We start from the raw sequence: 19,341 nt of genomic DNA, 5'->3' as shown, positions 1-19,341 counted from the left end.
TAAGAACACATTACTAATACTGACTATACCAAACATTAAGAACACTTTACTAATACTGACTATACCAAACATTAAGAACACCTTACTAATACTGACTATACCAAACATTAAGAACACCTTACTAATACTGACTATACCAAACATTAAGAACACCTTACTAATACTGACTATACCAAACATTAAGAACACCTTACTAATACTGACTATACCAAACATTAAGAACACATTACTAATACTGACTATACCAAACATTAAGAACACATTACTAATACTGACTATACCAAACATTAAGAACACCTTACTAATACTGACTATACCAAACATTAAGAACACCTTACTAATACTGACTATACCAAACATTAAGAACACATTACTAATACTGACTATACCAAACATTAAGAACACATTACTAATACTGACTATACCAAACATTAAGAACACCTTACTAATACTGACTATACCAAACATTAAGAACACTTTACTAATACTGACTATACCAAACATTAAGAACACTTTACTAATACTGACTATACCAAACATTAAGAACACCTTACTAATACTGACTATACCAAACATTAAGAACACCTTACTAATACTGACTATACCAAACATTAAGAACACTTTACTAATACTGACTATACCAAACATTAAGAACAGTCTCAATTCGTCAGGGCATGGACTCTACAGGTGTAGAAAGTGTTCCACGGGGAGGCTGGCCCATATTGACTCCAATGCTTCCCACAGTTGTGTCAAGTTGGCTGGATGTCCTTTGGATGGTGGACCATTCTTTATACACACAGGAAACTGTTGAGTGTGAAAACCCCAGCAACGTTGCAGTTCTTGACACAAACTGGTGCGCCTGGCAGCTACTACCACACCCCGTTCAAAGACACTAATCTTTTGCCTTGGCCATTCACCCTCTGAATGGCACACATACACAGTCCATGTCTCAACTGTCTCAAGGCTTTAAAAAAATCCTTGTTTAACCCGTCTCCTCCCCTTCATCTACACTGATTGAAGTGGATTTAACAAGTGAGATCAATAAGGGATCATAGCTTGGATTCAGTTGGTCAATCTGTTACGTTCTTAATGTTTTGTATGCTCAGTGTACAAGTATGCCTTGTGAGTATTAATGTTACTGCCTCCTTGTTCAGACTATCAGGAAGCTGAAGTGAATACGAATATCGCCCACAAACACCCTCGCCGCCATGTGCTTGAGCTGAGTTGGTCACGTGGGTTGGTTACACAGGAAGTGAAGGAAGCTTCCTCTCTTCTCTGCAGACCTGTCTATTGCAGGACGAGAGGCTCGCTCTCATAGCCAGAGATTACATGAAAACATTTTAAAACTCTGTGTTATAGCTCTGGAGACAAACATCTTGCCATTTACAGTAGATCTCTGAAACATGCAGTTACCCTCCAGCTATTCATCCACAATGTTCAGACCAGTTTGGCTGCTTACCTCCTGGTCTGAGGAATGGGAGTACTGGAACAGACCAGGGAAGACTCAACTCTAAACAAGGTTCAGTACTGTAACAGACCAGGGACAGCCTCTAGGGAACACATAACTCTGAACCAGGTTCCTCAGGCAACGAGAGAACACAAGGCCTGGTTAATGTTTTCCACTTTACCACTGTGGAATGTTAATACTAAGACCACAGTTCAACAAAGTTTGTTTAGGATTCCAGGTTTGAATGATTTGAGTGAGTGAGTGAGTGAGTGAGTGAGTGAGTGAGTGAGTGAGTGAGTGAGTGAGTGAGTGAGTGAGTGAGTGAGTGAGTGAGTGAGTGAGTGAGTGAGTGAGTGAGTGAGTGAGTGAGTGAGTTTACTGTACGTGCATGTGTATTGACAGATAATGGAGGACCTTTACTAGTCCCATCCCATTCAACACCATAACTACAGTAGCCAGGAGAATGAGCAGTCCCAAATGGAACCCAATTCCCTACATAGTGCACTACTTTTGGCCAAAGGCCCATAGTTTGAACTATAGTACGTCGACTACATAGTGCACTACCTTTGATCAGAGCCCTATGGGCCTGGTGAAAGGTAGTGCCCTATGGGCCTGGTCAAAGGTAGTGCCCTATGGGCCTGGTGAAAGGTAGTGCCCTATGGGCCTGGTGAAAGGTAGTGCCCTATGGGCCTGGTGAAAGGTAGTGCACTATGGGCCTGGTGAAAGGTAGTGCCCTATGGGCCTGGTGAAAGGTAGTGCCCTATGGGTCTGGTGAAAGGTAGTGCCCTATGGGCCTGGTGAAAGGTAGTGCCCTATGGGCCTGGTGAAAGGTAGTGCCCTATGGGCCTGGTGAAAGGTAGTGCACTATGGGCCTGGTGAAAGGTAGTGCACTATGGGCCTGGTGAAAGGTAGTGCACTATGGGCCTGGTGAAAGGTAGTGCCCTATGGGCCTGGTGAAAGGTAGTGCCCTATGGGCCTGGTGAAAGGTAGTTCCCTATGGGCCTGGTGAAAGGTAGTGCACTATGGGCCTCTCGAGTGGCTCAGTGGTCTAAGGCAGTGCATCACAGTGCTAGCTGTGCCACTAGAGATTCTGGGTTCGAGTCCAGGCTCTATCGCAGTCGGCCGCGCACAATTGGCCCAGCGTCGTCTGGGAGGGTTTGGCCGGCAGGGATGTCCTTGTCCCATTGCGCACTAGCGATTCCTGCGGCGGGCCGGGCGCAGTGCACGCTGACACAGTCGCCAGTCAAGAAGCAGTGCAGCTTGGCTGGGTTGTGTTTCAGAGGACGCACGACTCTCAGCCTTCACCTTTCCCAAGTCTGTACGGGAGTTGCAGCGATGAGACAAGACTGTAACTACCAATTGGATACAACGAAATCAGGGAGAAAAAGGGGTACAATTTCAAAAATGTTACTAAAAAAAAAAAGTTTTGGAAAAAAAATGTGAGAAAAAAAAGTTTGTCTGCTGCGTACCGCGTACGCCTGCCTGCGTACCACGTACGTCTGCCTGCGTACCACGTATGTCTGCGTGTTAATGAGTTAATGCCTCAGATGACATTTCAGAGCTGTGGGAATGACAGTGATGAGTGACTCCATAAAAAGTCAAAAAGCTGTCTGTGATGTGAATCGTAAAGCACTAACCATGCAGGGCCAACATTTGATACAGAATAAACAGATATTGGTTTACTGCACTCTACGGTAGTGTGTGTACATGAGCTTTACTGACTGACTGTGTGAGCTGCATAAAATCCACGAGCACAGGTTACATAATGAAAGCTACTGTATAGCAATGACTCAATGACTTTAAAAACTCCGTTGAGGCTTTTTTACTCATCATGCAAGTATCCATGCCAACGCAGACTACATAACCACCAAGCAGAGAATAACGCATGATGTCATCTGATACAACTCAAAACAAATGGAATACAAAAATAAAAACAGAAATATCATAACATAACGCTATCATGTTTCCATTTGTCCTCAAAAAATGTTTTACAATCAAGGGTGTCGCAACAGATGTGAACACTCAAGGTGTTGCTGCTGCCATCACATCCATTGCAAACATGTTTTGAAATGCAGTTATTTGCGTAATTATAATTGAGAAGCCTAAAACTTTGAAAAATCGATCTAGAACTCAAGTTCAACATAACATAAACATCGACTTACTTCTGGAGACAGTATGAGCCACTCCTTCGCCGTAAACACAACTTTAGCTCAGGATTTCCGCTTCATCGGGATTTCCACATTGTACCCGGAACTTTTAAATTATATGCATACAATCAAGAGTGCGATTTGATGTTTTATCAATCTGCCATCCCTCAATAACTTATGTTTCTGTCCAAATCTTCGAGCGTTGTATTTGTCATGTCGCTCGAAAGACTGTTTTCGTAAAACCGACCGGGAGAAGTTAATGCTTCTCTCTCTCCAATCCGGGGCCTTCGCAGTGATGCAATATTTCCAGATGTTCAACTTGTCCAAGTTTGAACAGTTGGTGCTGTGAATAAAGACCTTTACTGATGAGAGGAGGAGAACAGAACAGAGACGTGTTGACTACTGGAAAATCTAAAATAATAAGGTAAAATAAGGTAATTTAATCATTTATTCAACAGAAAGAGGACCCAGCACACTGTTTATCTTCTTAATGGAGAAAATGACATGCACAATTATTTTACTAACCAAAGTTGATGCAGTCCCTGTCAATGTAAAACAAATACAAAAAGACAGGCTTATCTGGAAGTAGATGTTATTTTTATTCACCCAATTCTTTCCACATCTAACCAAATCTAAAAATAGAACCATGATGACATTTGGCAGAAGGAGGAGAAAAAACCCTGACATCGGACAAGATAAAACATCATGTAGTTTCCCAGCAGCCCCTGCACTGTCATCTTTATTGAATAAGCCACAGCCCATCCACAAGAATGGACCACTTCTAAATCAACATTGAGAAACTCATTCAAACTGATCTTCTGATCGTCAATAATGATCATGCAACAGCAGTGAGATGCAGTACCAGCTGCTTGTGACCTCCCTCATCCACAGTGCCATAATGTGTTATCCCTCATCCACAGTGCCATAATGTGACCTCCCTCATCCACAGTGCCATAATGTGACCTCCCTCATCCACAGTGCCATAATGTGACCTCCCTCATCCACAGTGCCATAATGTGACCTCACTCATCCACAGTGCCATAATGTGACCTCCCTCATCCACAGTGCCATAATGTGACCTCCCTCATCCACAGTGCCATAATGTGACCTCGCTCATCCACAGTGCCATAATGTGACTCCCTCATCCACAGTGCCATAATGTGACCTCCCTCATCCACAGTGCCATAATGTGATCTCCCTCATCCACAGTGCCATAATGTGACCTCCCTCATCCACAGTGCCATAATGTGACCTCCCTCATCCACAGTGCCATAATGTGACCTCGCTCATCCACAGTGCCATAATGTGACTCCCTCATCCACAGTGCCATAATGTGACCTCCCTCATCCACAGTGCCATAATGTGATCTCCCTCATCCACAGTGCCATAATGTGACCTCCCTCATCCACAGTGCCATAATGTGACCTCCCTCATCCACAGTGCCATAAGAGTTCCAGAGAGCTCACAATCAGAGCCATTATGCAGAGTTTGTTAAACCAATATACTCTGCATCCTTCATTCCACATGAGGAACGATGGTTAGAAATAAAGAAATCACCTCGTTAGGTAGGTTAACCATCGTTCGTTAAACACAATCCATCAAGCCACAGACAGCTGACAGCAGGACACCTTATCAACACTGAGTGCCATGAATGTCCATATTTTCAACTGTAATCTCCATGCAGAAAAGAAGCTGACAATAACAACACCTCACTGGACCAATTACATTCAATCAACGATCCAACCAACCAATCAATCAATTGATTGTCATTTCCAGATGACTCGGGGTAGAGGCACAGCAGACAGGTGTCAGAGCGAGCAGGAGAACCAGGGGCCAGACCAGGATGACTACAGCTAGGTCTCTCCTTTAGCCCTGCATGCTCAGCTCAATGAGACGTCCAGCGAACACTCCCATGGTGCCGATGATACACACAGCCATGAACACACACAGCAAGATGTGATCCAGGACCATGGCTACAAACTTCCACTCCTCAGCAGCCTGAGAGAGGAGGGAAGAGAGAGGAGGGAAGAGAGAGGAGGGTGTGAAAGGTGAGGAGAGAGAAAGAGGGAGAGAGAGGAGAGATGAGAGAGAGAGAGAGAGAGAGAGAGAGAGAGAGAGAGAGAGAGAGAGAGAGAGAGAGAGAGAGGGTGAGGAGAGAGAGAGAAAGAGAGAGAGCGAGAGAGAGGTGATGTGAGGAGAGAGTAGAGAGAGAATTGAGTCAAAACCGAGTCATTAACATTTTCAAGACAATTAGTTTTTGTATTAGCCCCACAACATTAAAACATGAAAGCTCGAAAGATAGACAGACAGACTCAGACTCAAAGACAGACAGACTCAGACTCAAAGACAGACAGACAGACTCACCACAAAGACAGACAGACTCAGACACAAAGACAGACAGACTCAGACACAAAGACAGACAGACTCAGACACAAAGACAGACAGACACAGACACAAAGACAGACAGACAGACAGACTCAGACACAAAGACAGACACAGACATGAGTTCCATAAATTCTTCCTGAGATCTTATTCTTACATTGTTGGACTCTTCATCAGACTTCATGGTCTCTGCGATGTACTTGACCCCCTCGATGGCGCTGCGGACGTCCGGGTTCTTGGTGATGGGGGACTGGAAGGTGACAGAGGCAGGGGCAGGCTTGCCCGAGATGTCGGAGATGTCAAAGTCAGCCGGGTGGATCCTCTTCTCCTGCCTGTCCCTGGATGGACGGTTCATAGTCGAGAAGAACATGAAATTGGGGATGGTGTCGATGAAAATCTGAAATACAGGAAAATACATTGTAATGACTAACAAGAAGTCATGTAAAGTAAATCAATTACTGTAAAAACATTGTAACGAATACCACAAAGTAGTGTACAGTACATAAATTACTGTAAATACATTGTAATGAGTAACACAAAGTACATCAATTACTGTAAATACATTGTAATGAGTAACACAAGTTATATACAGTACATTAATTACTATAAATACATTGTAATGGGTAACACAAGTTATATACAGTACATTAATTACTATAAATACATTGTAATGAGTAACACAAAGTACTGTAAAGCACATAATACTATGTTGGGGGACTAACATATTTTTCATGATAATCAAGATCAATGAATAAACTGACAAACCTGACATGCTATTACTCAAATGACTCAGCTAAAGTCAGCAATAGGACAGACAGACATACAGACAGACTGTTCTTAACTACTTCCTGTCTCTCAAAGCAGAGCCCTGCTAGAGAGGCTGCTGAGAGCTGAGGGGTTCTAAATCAGTGGTTCCCAACCAGGGGTACTAGGACCCCTGGGTACTTGGCCTTTCCACATAGGGTACCTGAGAAGACTCATGAACCCACAGGCTTACTGGTAAAATGCACATGAGGGGGTACTTCAGGGGTACTCCGGGCAGAGCAGAATTCCGTTGGTGGAACAGTAACCCAAAAAGGTTGGGAACCACCTTTTTTTTTCTAAATGGCCTAAAGCAGAACATCACTAACACCTGACAAAATACATGACATACTGCATTAGTACCACCAGGTGGCAGTGCAGCCAAGAGAAAACCCCAAAAGCCCAACGGAATTCACAGAGAATTTGGGGGGAAGCCTGACAATCCAACGTCACAGCCATCACACCAAGGGGTCTGAAAACTAGGACACCACTAGATGTTGTACTGACATCGCTAAATTAGGAATGAGATGTGCTGACATTCACTTTGTCCATTGTACATAGGCTACCTACTTGATTGATTGATTGATTGATTGATTGATTGATTGACTGACTGACTGATTGATTGATTTATTGACTGATTGACTGACTGATTTATTGATTGACTGACTGACTGATTGATTTATTGCCTGACTGACTGACTGATTTATTTATTTATTTATTGACTGACTGACTGATTGACTGACTGATTGATTTATTGATTGACTGACTGACTCACTGACTGACTGATTGATTTATTGATTGACTGACTGACTCACTGACTGACTGACTGATTGATTTATTGACTGACTGACTGACTGATTGATTTATTGATTGACTAGCTGACTGAGTGATTGGCTGATTGATTTATTGATTGACTGACTGATTGATTTATTGATTGGCTGACTGACTAAATGACTGACTGACTGATTTATTGATTGACTGACTGACTGATTTATTGACTGACTGACTGACTGATTTATTGGCTGACTGACTGATTTATTGACTGACTGACTGACTGATTTATTTATTTATTGACTGACTGACTGACTGATTGATTTATTGACTGACTGACATACTGACTGACTGACTGATTGATTTATTGACTGACTGACTGATTTATTTATTTATTGACTGACTGACTTATTTATTTATTGACTGACTGACTGACTGACAAATTGATTTATTGACTGACTGACTGACTGACTGACTGACTAACTGATTGATTGATTTATTGACTGACTGACTGATTTATTTATTTATTTACTGACTGACTGACTGATTTATTGATTTATTGACTGACTGACTGACTGATTTATTCACTGACTGACTGATTGATTTATTGACTGACTGACTGATTGACTGATTTATTGACTGACTGACTGATTTATTGACTGACTGACTGACTGACTGATTGACTGACTGACTGATTTATCGATCAGTCGGTCGGTCGGTTGACCTACTTTGATTGACTGACTGATTGAGACTGACTGACTGACTGACTGATTGATTGATTTATTGACTGACTGACTGACTGATTGACTGACTGACTGATTTATCGATCGGTCGGTCGGTTGACCTACTTTGATTGACTGACTGATTGATTTATTGATCGATCGGTCGGTCGGTCGATTGACCTACTTTGATTGACTGACTGATTGATTGATTTATTGATCGATCGGTCGGTCGGTCGGTTGACCTACCTTGATTGACTGACTGATTGAGACTGACTGACTGATTGATTGATTGATTTATTGACTGACTGATTGACTGACTGACTGATTGATTGACTGACTGATTGACTGATTTATTGACTGACTGACTTATTGACTGACTGACTGATTTATTGACTGACTGATTGACTGATTTATTGACTGACAGACTGACTGACTGACCGATTGATTTATTTACTTACTGACTGACTGATTGATTGATTTATTGATTTATTGACTGACTGACTGACTGATTGACTGATTGATTGACTGACTGATTGACTGATTGACTGATTTATTGACTGACTGACTGACTGACTGATTGATTGACTGACTGACTGATTGATGTATTTACTGACTGACTGATTCATTGACTAACTGACTGATTGATTTATTGACTGATTGATTTATTGACTGACAGACTGATTTATTGACTGACTGACTGACTTATTAGTCAGTCAATAAGTCAGTCAGTCAGTCAATAAATCAGTCAGTCAATAAATCAATCAGTCAGTTAGTCAATAAATAAATCAGTCAGTCAGTCAGTAAATAAATAAATCAGTCAGTCAGTCAGTCAGTCAATAAATCAGTCAATCAGTCAGTCAGTCAATCAATCAATCAGTCAGTCTGATTTATTGACTGACTGATTGACTGATTTATTGACTGACTGACTGACTGACTTATTGACTGACTGACTGACTGACTGACTGATTGATTTATCGATCGGTCGGTCGGTCGGTCGGTCGGTCAGTTGACCTACGTTGATTGACTGACTGATTGAATTATTTATTGACTGACTGACTTATTTATTTATTGACTGACTGACTGACTGACAAATTGATTTATTGACTGACTGACTGACTGACTGACTGACTAACTGATTGATTGATTTATTGACTGACTGACTGATTTATTTATTTATTTACTGACTGACTGACTGATTTATTGATTTATTGACTGACTGACTGACTGATTTATTCACTGACTGACTGATTGATTTATTGACTGATTGACTGATTTATTGACTGACTGACTGATTTATTGACTGACTGACTGACTGATTGACTGACTGACTGATTTATCGATCAGTCGGTCGGTCGGTTGACCTACTTTGATTGACTGACTGATTGAGACTGACTGACTGACTGACTGATTGATTGATTTATTGACTGACTGACTGACTGATTGACTGACTGACTGATTTATCGATCGGTCGGTCGGTTGACCTACTTTGATTGACTGACTGATTGATTTATTGATCGATCGGTCGGTCGGTCGATTGACCTACTTTGATTGACTGACTGATTGATTGATTTATTGATCGATCGGTCGGTCGGTCGGTTGACCTACCTTGATTGACTGACTGATTGAGACTGACTGACTGATTGATTGATTGATTTATTGACTGACTGATTGACTGACTGACTGATTGATTGACTGACTGATTGACTGATTTATTGACTGACTGACTTATTGACTGACTGACTGATTTATTGACTGACTGATTGACTGATTTATTGACTGACAGACTGACTGACTGACCGATTGATTTATTTACTTACTGACTGACTGATTGATTTATTGATTTATTGACTGACTGACTGACTGACTGATTGACTGATTGATTGACTGACTGATTGACTGATTGACTGATTTATTGACTGACTGACTGACTGACTGATTTATTGACTGACTGACTGATTGATGTATTTACTGACTGACTGATTCATTGACTAACTGACTGATTGATTTATTGACTGATTGATTTATTGACTGACAGACTGATTTATTGACTGACTGACTGACTTATTAGTCAGTCAATAAGTCAGTCAGTCAGTCAATAAATCAGTCAGTCAATAAATCAATCAGTCAGTTAGTCAATAAATAAATCAGTCAGTCAGTCAGTAAATAAATAAATCAGTCAGTCAGTCAGTCAGTCAATAAATCAGTCAATCAGTCAGTCAGTCAATCAATCAATCAGTCAGTCTGATTTATTGACTGACTGATTGACTGATTTATTGACTGACTGACTGACTGACTTATTGACTGACTGACTGACTGACTGACTGATTGATTTATTGATCGGTCGGTCGGTCGGTCGGTCAGTTGACCTACGTTGATTGACTGACTGATTGAATTATTGATCAATCGGTCAGTCGGTTGGTTGACCTACCTTGATTGACTGACTGATTGATTTATTGATCGATCGGTCGGTCGATCGGTCTGTTGACCTACCTTGATTGACTGACTGACTGATTTATTGATCGATCGGTCGGTCGGTCAGTCGGTTGATCTACCTTGATTGACTGACTGATTGATTTATTGATCGATCGGTCGGTCGGTCTGTTGACCTACCTTGCGGACCCACTGGGGCATTGTGTGTGTACTGGGAGAGCGGTGGTGTGTGTTGATGACGATGACGGTGATGACGATGGAGGCTATGACGAAGACCATGGTGAAGAGCATGTACTTTCCAATGAGAGGCACCGCACTGGAGGTGGAGGGGATGAGCTCCACGATGACCAGCAGAAACACAGTGAGAGACAGCAGGACAGAGATAGACAGAGTCATCTTCTCACCTGTATGGAACAGAGACACTGGAGTCAACAACAACAACAACATAAACAACAACATAAACAACATCATCAACAACATTAACAACATCATCAACAACAACATCAACAACAACATCAACAACATCAGCAACATCATCAACTACATCAACAACAACAACAACATCAACAACATCAACAACAACAACATCAACAACAACATTAACAACAACAAGACCACAGTCGGAGACAGCAGGACAGATAGACAGGGTCATTTTCTCACCTGTATGGAACAGAGACACTGGAGTCAACAACAACAACAACATCATCAAGAACATCAACAACAACATTAACAACAACAACATTAACAACAACAACACAGTCAGAGACAGCAGGACAGATAGACAGGGTCATCTTCTTACATACAGAGACATGGTTAGAGGAGTCAAACACAACAATACACTGCAGCATAACTACTCTAAAACCATTGACATATTTGATCTATTCAAACAGCTGGTAACACTCTCAGGACTATTTATTGAGAAACTGTTATTGCCTTTGTGTAAACGTTCAACAGACCCAAGAGCATTTGGTCCATGGCTTGTGGGGATTGTTGTTTTAAATGTATTGTACTGTACGTGAGTGAGCCAAGAAAAGACACATTTCCATTATATGTAAATGTGGGGAAATTTGTGAATTTGAATTTTCAGCAGGTCTACCATAGTCAGTCAGGAGGTAGAAGACCAGTCTAGTCAGGAAGGAGAACAGCAGGCCTACCAGAGTCAGTCAGGAAGTAGAAGACCAGTCCAGTCAGGAAGGAGAACAGCAGGCCTACCAGAGTCAGTCAGGAAGTAGAAGACCAGTCTAGTCAGGAAGGAGAACAGCAGGCCTACCAGAGTCAGTGGGGAGGTAGAAGACCAGTCCAGTCAGGAAGGAGAACAGCAGGCCTACCAGAGTCAGTGGGGAGGTAGAATACCAGTCCAGTCAGGAAGGAGAACAGCAGGCCTACCAGAGTCAGTGGGGAGGTAGAAGACCAGTCCAGTCAGGAAGGAGAACAGCATGCAGGGGATGATGACGTTGACGATAAAGTAGAGAGGCAGCCTCAGCATCAGGAAGTGGTAGGTGATGTCCAGGTAGGGCGTGTCAGGGCAGCAGGCATAGTACACCCAGTGCTTCCAGCTCCTATAGTCCTGCATCACCCACTCACCACTCTCCATGAAGTTACTCAGGTCAGGCCGGTCGTTGTCCTAGAGGGGGGACAGGGGACGGGTACAGGGCTAGGGTCAATACTTTACTGGTTAAATTAAGATAAGATATACTTTATTAGTCCAAATGGAATGACAATAATTCTTTTCCATCCCCTCCAATATACACAAATACACATTATGTTGGAGAGGCTGGTTTAAACTATGTGGGAGCATACAACAGGGTGCGGCTATTTCTGTTCCTTTTCATGGGATTGTTACTATTTTGACTCATTTTCATGGGATTGTTACTATATCTACTTCTTTTTATGGGATTGTTTCTATTTCTACTCTTTTTCATGGGATTGTTTCTATTTCTACTCCTTTTCATGGGATTGTTTCTATTTCTACTCTTTTTCATGGGATTGTTTCTATTTCTACTCCTTTTCATGGGATTGTTACTATTTTACACCTTTTCATGGGATTGTTTCTATTTTGCACCCTGGACCTGGAACATTTTCAGATGTGCTTTTTGGATATTTGTGCTTTTCAAACTTCTTACCGGGTTGACCACTACCAGGTTGCCGTCGTAGGTCCATGTCCCCAGCTTCATACTGCAGTTCTGCAGGTCGAAGGGGAAGTGAAGCACAATGATCTCACAGTAGCTCTTAAAGATGGCCGGAGGGTTCCAGGTTATCAGACCTGTGTGCTCCAGCAGCACCTTGGTCTCATGGACGATTGCAAAGTCTCCATCTGCACTGCAGGAAGTGGAGAGGATTGACCCGTTAGCATCGGAGTCAATGGATTCCTATGGGCTCTTGCGTTAGCCTGTTAAGCTAACCAAAGTCTCCATCTGCACTACAGGGATAAATTGACAAATGTCGTGGAAATTCAGTACTGAGAGAGACTTGGTCATTTCTTCAAACAATTATCTTTATTTAATATTGATTAATTATTGCAATAATGAAACCATCAGCCCAACAGTCTTGACTGTTGAACTGAGAGCCTTCCCTTTACAGACAATGCACAGTTTATATAGCTTATATCCAGAATACTTTGTTCCACGCCTCCCATATAGATTGGGGGCACCATAATCCACTTTGGGTTCATCCTCTGGTCATCTGCTGTCTCCCAGATGCCAGGATAATTAGAAATACTGACGCCTTTGTTCTGTTCCTCCAGGCTATCTCAGTTACAACCACCCCACATCATGTCCATGGAATACATCTTCTTCAGTAAAGATGTCTCACCCTCTAGTATAACCCATGGTCTCAGTGCCCAGACTAGCTGCAGGAAGCTAGAGTGGACACCATGAAATCTCAGCTTTAGCAGGCCAGTCTTACTCTTTGTTAAATATATAATCGTTTACTATTAATATCAAACAAATTAGGTAAGTATGTAATTTTTCTATTACACACATTAGTATCAGAATCAATAGATTCCTATGGGGAATTGTGTTAGCCTGATTAGATAATCAGGGAATGCTGAAAATGACTCAATTATGCCAAAAATTGGTGTTTCAGGGGTGATAGACAAAAGTTGAGGTATCTTAAAGACAACCTGTCACAACGTCTACAGAAGGTGGCGCCTCTCCCCGTTCGGGCGGGCGGTCGGCGGTCGTCGTCACCGGCCTACTAGCTGCCACCGATCTCCTTTTCATTTTCATTCGGTGATGTGTTTTATGTTAGCACCTGTTTTGAGTTAGTTCGTTAGTGGGGGTATTTAGTCTGTCTGTTTAGGTTTAGGGTTGTGCAGGATTATTTGTGTCTACTATCGTCGGGTTGGGGGATTGGTTTTCGCTGCCTTTCATTCATTTTGTATACGGGTTTCCTGGGCTGTGTCCCGACTCGGTTTGGGTATTTTTGCCTATTGTTGGATTCCTTGTTCCCTGCCTTGTGTTCGGCATTTTGGACTGGTGTCTATTAAACCTGTTTTCACGTACCTTGGTCTCCTGCGCCTGACTTCCCCCCTCCTGCATTTATAGAGTTCCTGACACAACCAGTTAAATGTAACTAAATGTCATCAAAAATGTAATCTACGTAATTCCCAAAATATATTATTTCATGAGAGGCCCATAAACAATAACTAGTAATGCTGCATACTCAAAGGCTAAAATCTCACCTTTCTGGTAGAAATAGTTAGAAATTGCTGAGGTGTAGTCACTTTGGAGGACATAAGTACACAGTACAAATATGATACAAATATTATAAAAAATATGAAATATTTTATATGATGTATTTCCTATTCAACAAAACGGTATGAATAAGGCTTGAAATGACATATGCTTTCTAAACATAGCATAATCAAATTATAAAACCACTAACAATAATATTTCACCTATGACTCTCTCTCTCTACCGCACCTGCTGTCTCTAACTCTGAATGTTCGGCTATTTAAAGCCAACTGACATTTACTCCTGAGGTGCTGACCTGTTGCACCCTCTACAACCACTGTGACCTTGACCCTGCTGGTCATCTAGGAACGTTTGAACATCTTGGCCATGTTCTGTTATAATCTCCACCTGACACAGCCAGAAGAGAACTGGCCACCCCTCAGAGCCTGGTGCCTCTCTAGGTTTCTTCCTAGGTCCTTGCCTTTCTAGGGAGTTTTTCCTAGCCACCGTGCATCTACATCTGCATTGCTTGCTGTTTGGGGTTAAAGGCGCAGCTGTCTAAGGCACTGCATATCAGTGTTAGAGGCGTCACTACAGACATCCTGGTTCGATTCCTTGCTGTATCACAACCGGCCGTGATTGGGAGTCCCATAGGGCGGCGCACAATGGGCCCAGGGTCGTCCGGGTTAGGGTTTGGCCAGCGTAGGCCGTCATTGTAAATAAGAATTTGTTCTTAACTGACTTGCCCAGTTAAATAAAGGTTAAACAAAAAATAAAACATTTAAATGTAATCCCCTTTGGTCTCTATCACTAACTGCCCTTCAGGAATAGACTAGCTTCTGAAAAGATCTTATCTAATAGGCCTTATCAAGTCAATGAATACTGTATATCGGTCAAGGTAAAAGCATGGACTTGTTCTTACTTGTTATAGAGCACGAGGTCAGGACGCCAGATGTCTGTGGAAGGGATTCTGATCTTCTTAATTCCACTATAATCATCAGGGTTCCACTTCAGATTCACGTCCTCCCATATCTGAATACAACAGAACCTCCCATATCTGAATACAACAGAACCTGCCATATCTGAATACAACAGAACCTCCCATATCTGAATACAACAGAACCTCCCATATCTGAATACAACAGAACCTGCCATATCTGAATACAACAGAACCTCCCATATCTGAATACAACACAACCTGCCATATCTGAATACAACACAACCTGCCATATCTGAATACAACAGAACCTCCCATATCTGAATACAACAGAACCTCCCATATCTGAATACAACAGAACCTCCCATATCTGAATACAACACAACCTGTCATATCTGAATACAACACAACCTGCCATATCTGAATACAACAGAACCTGACATATCTGAATACAACAGAACCTCCCATATCTGAATACAACACAACCTCCCATATCTGAATACAACAGAACCTCCCATATCTGAATACAACACAACCTGTCATATCTGAATACAACAGAACCTCCCATATCTGAATACAACAGAACCTGACATATCTGAATACAACACAACCTGACATATCTGAATACAACACAACCTGACATATCTGAATACAACACAACCTGACATATCTGAATACAACACAACCTGACATATCTGAATACAACACAACCTGACATATCTGAATACAACACAACCTGACATATCTGAATACAACACAACCTCCCATATCTGAATACAACACAACCTGCCATATCTGAATACAACAGAACCTGACATATCTGAATAGAACACAACCTGACATATCTGAATACAACAGAACCTCCCATATCTGAATACAACACAACCTGACATATCTGAATACAACAGAACCTCCCATATCTGAATACAACACAACCTGTCATATCTGAATACAACACAACCTGACATATCTGAATACAACACAACCTGACATATCTGAATACAACACAACCTCCCATATCTGAATACAACACAACCTCCCATATCTGAATACAACACAACCACAAAAAAAGTGTGGTTTAAATTGAAGAACAAAAACTACATTGAGAAGAACGACACACGCAGGTCAGTGAGAAACCATACCTGTTTCAGCCGCACATTACTGGTCACAATTTGATTGACTTCATCCTGACAAAGACAAGGGAAGAGACTTGGTATAAGAAGAAGAAGAAGATAAGAAGAAGAAGGAACCATGTCCAGTCCTAAGCAGTCATGTATTCCTCACCACACTAATGAGCTGGATGAGCTGCAAGCCTACGGTCACCACCACCGGATCTCTGAAGTGATTGACAGGCCGGACCACCTTGTTATAGCCGGTGAACAGGGTTTTAACCAGACGTGTCTCATCTTCTGAACACCTGGCTGAACCTGCAGGGAACACACACACACACACACACACACCAAAGATGAATAGTCAAGGCTATATCTAATATAGACACACGCACACACTCAAATATATATTTGATATCTGAGAAAGCGCATGGGGAACTCATGAGAACCCAGGTATAGAAGCATTATCTCTTCATTTCATTATCTTAAGTGAATGACCATACTTTATAAGTTCTCTAAAGTAAGTGGGCATACTTTAAGCCTACTTGTTGTAGTGTCGGCTTAGCGCTGATGGGGCTAAAGCAACGATGCAGACAGCAGCTGAGTCAACGTGGACTAGCAGGAATTCATGACACATACACCAAGCATTTATCAGGCTGGGAAAGATGATCCACCATGACTATTCCTATTTTTAGAGACCATGCTGTTAGTTAGGACTTGTTCGGAATTATCACAAGATTTATAGACTAGGAAGTTGATATTATCACACATCATATACCTCATTATCACTAACTGGCTACACCCTCTTCTACCATTGAAAATGATCCTATAGAGATCAGTGCCGTACCATATATATCTACACAACTCTATACATGTAAGTAACTTCGTGACTCACTTCAAAACATGCTCTGCATTCTAGTTGCAAAAAAACAGACACGCTGAGATTTACACACAGCTATAAATGGAAGGATGGACTTTGCACTTGTACCTGTCAATCATGTCCTCTCTGGTTTAACATAAGACTGACTCAAACCTGACTCTGCAACGTTGATATGTTTATCCAGTTTGGGTTGAATAACAAGTGATTCATTTCAAAAGTGTTTCTGATCAATAAAAACTACAATCAAACACACATCAGAAAAACTGGTATAGGTAAAAAGGTATAGGTAAAGCATGCCAAAAAGTTATAACTTACCTGCTAAAACAACCAGAATCCCAACAAGAAGAGTGTGTACCTTCAAATAAAACATCTGTTAAGTAATATGACGGTTTATATTCTCTATGACTGTTTCTATCTTTATAACCTGGGTTGTGTTGTCAACCAAACGGCAGTTGGCTAAACTTTCAGAGTCCTCTGACCTGCTCTGTTCTCTTCTCTGTTCTACTCTGCTCTGCTCTACTCTTCTCTTCTCTGTTCTACTCTGCTCTGCTCTTCTCTACTCTTCTCTAGTCTGTTCTATTCTGCTCTGCTCTACTCTTCTCTAGTCTGTTCTACTCTGCTCTGCTCTGTTTTACTCTGCTCTAGTCTGTTCTACTCTGCTCTTCTCTTTTCTACTCTTCTCTAGTCTGTTCTACTCTGTTCTGCTCTTTTCTACTCTTCTCTTCTCTGTTCTACTCTGTTCTGCTCTACTCTTCTCTTCTCTACTCTTCTCTAGTCTGTTCTACTCTGTTCTGCTCTACTCTGGGTCTCAGAGGAATCTTGTAACAGAGTAGATCCTATCCCAACATGGTCTCTCTCTGCTTATCTGTGCTCTACCCTGCTCGGCTGTGGTCTCTGGGGCAGTCGGACTGAGCTATTGTTGAACCCCCAGTAGCAGCCAGACAGCATGTGGTACTGGGGGACAGCTGGGAGCGCTCACTGGGAGGTGGTACTGGGGGACAGCTGGGAGCGCTCACTGGGAGGTGGTACTGGAGGACAGCTGGGAGCGCTCACTAGGAGGTGGTAGTGGGGGACAGCTGGGAGCGCTCACTGGGAGTATGAGAGTTATTTTCACACGTTTCTCCTGTATAGTCAGGATGTAATGGTCTACTCTGTCGGAACTCACCAGAACCACAAATGTCCCACTGGGCAAGACACCAGTTCAACGTCTAGTTTCATTTACATTTGGTTGAGTTGTCAACTAACGTGATTTCAACGTGAATTCAACAAAAAATGTCACCCTGTCATCGGATTTAGGTTAAAACTTGGGTGAACAAAAGACAAAATTCCCTTACATTGATGACTTTTTGCAAATCCAGTTTTTCACGTTGATTCAACGTCATCACATTACATTTTTGTTGTGGAAATGACATGGCAACAACGTTGATTCAACCAGTTTTTACCCAGTGGAGTGGGTGTGAACAGCAATTACTTTACCGACACTATGGAAATGATGACTCATTCAATTTAATTCTCTTTTCCAAATTTGTTTTAACCTTTTACCTTCCACAGAGTGTTTCTTGACCTGCCTATGTTGTTCTTCTCAATGTAGTTCAGTTTTTGTTCTTCAAAAGTACACACATGGTTATGGGCTTAAAAAGAAGACACCTGTACCAAGTCAGATATAGAGTTGAAATGTATTACATTTTGAGTTTTCATCCCAATATTACACATCACAGAAGACTGAAATATAACAAAGCCGTTTGACATATAAAAACGGATTTTCTGCGCCTCCCACCCCACAAAAAGGTTTATTAATTATAAAATTATGAAAAATCTTAATAACATTCCACCATGAGGCCACTAGAGGGCGATTTGGTCATTTTCCTGCAGGAAAGGCTACTGCCGGTGATTCTTTTAAAATTATAATTAAAAGAAAGAAAACTAATGAAAGTTGTACATTCATTTGTATGGTATCAACTCCTCTTTTTTCCTGTTCAAATAAAGTAAATAAATATTAAGAAATCTTTTAGTATAAATCCCCTAGTCGTGCTTTGCAATG

General features: G+C 41.7%; 1 protein-coding gene across 2 annotated transcripts; it reads right to left on the bottom strand.

Moving 5' to 3' along the window:
- Window positions 1–4,169: 4,169 nt before the first annotated feature.
- On the bottom strand, window positions 4,170–18,297 carry LOC106595477 (acetylcholine receptor subunit alpha). 2 transcript variants are annotated; one of them, XM_045699524.1, is made up of 9 exons: window positions 17,616–18,297; window positions 16,596–16,738; window positions 16,454–16,498; window positions 15,297–15,406; window positions 12,824–13,019; window positions 12,087–12,324; window positions 10,881–11,104; window positions 6,134–6,373; window positions 4,170–5,592 (listed from the first exon to the last, which is right to left on the bottom strand). In XM_045699524.1, exons 1-9 carry the CDS (start codon window positions 17,668–17,670, stop codon window positions 5,461–5,463), a joined length of 1,383 nt encoding a protein of 460 aa, XP_045555480.1. In that variant the 5' UTR covers window positions 17,671–18,297; the 3' UTR covers window positions 4,170–5,460. The 2 variants fall into 2 exon arrangements, with proteins under 2 accessions (XP_045555480.1, XP_045555481.1); XM_045699525.1 differs by having other exon boundaries at window positions 12,285–12,324.
- Between the last annotated feature and the right edge of the window lie 1,044 nt (window positions 18,298–19,341).

The sequence above is a fragment of the Salmo salar genome, chromosome ssa17, assembly GCF_905237065.1.
Source record: "Salmo salar chromosome ssa17, Ssal_v3.1, whole genome shotgun sequence".
Taxonomy (NCBI): domain Eukaryota; kingdom Metazoa; phylum Chordata; class Actinopteri; order Salmoniformes; family Salmonidae; genus Salmo; species Salmo salar.
The sequence above is the reverse complement of the archived record's forward strand: the minus strand, read 5'-3'. Positions and strand labels throughout refer to the sequence as shown.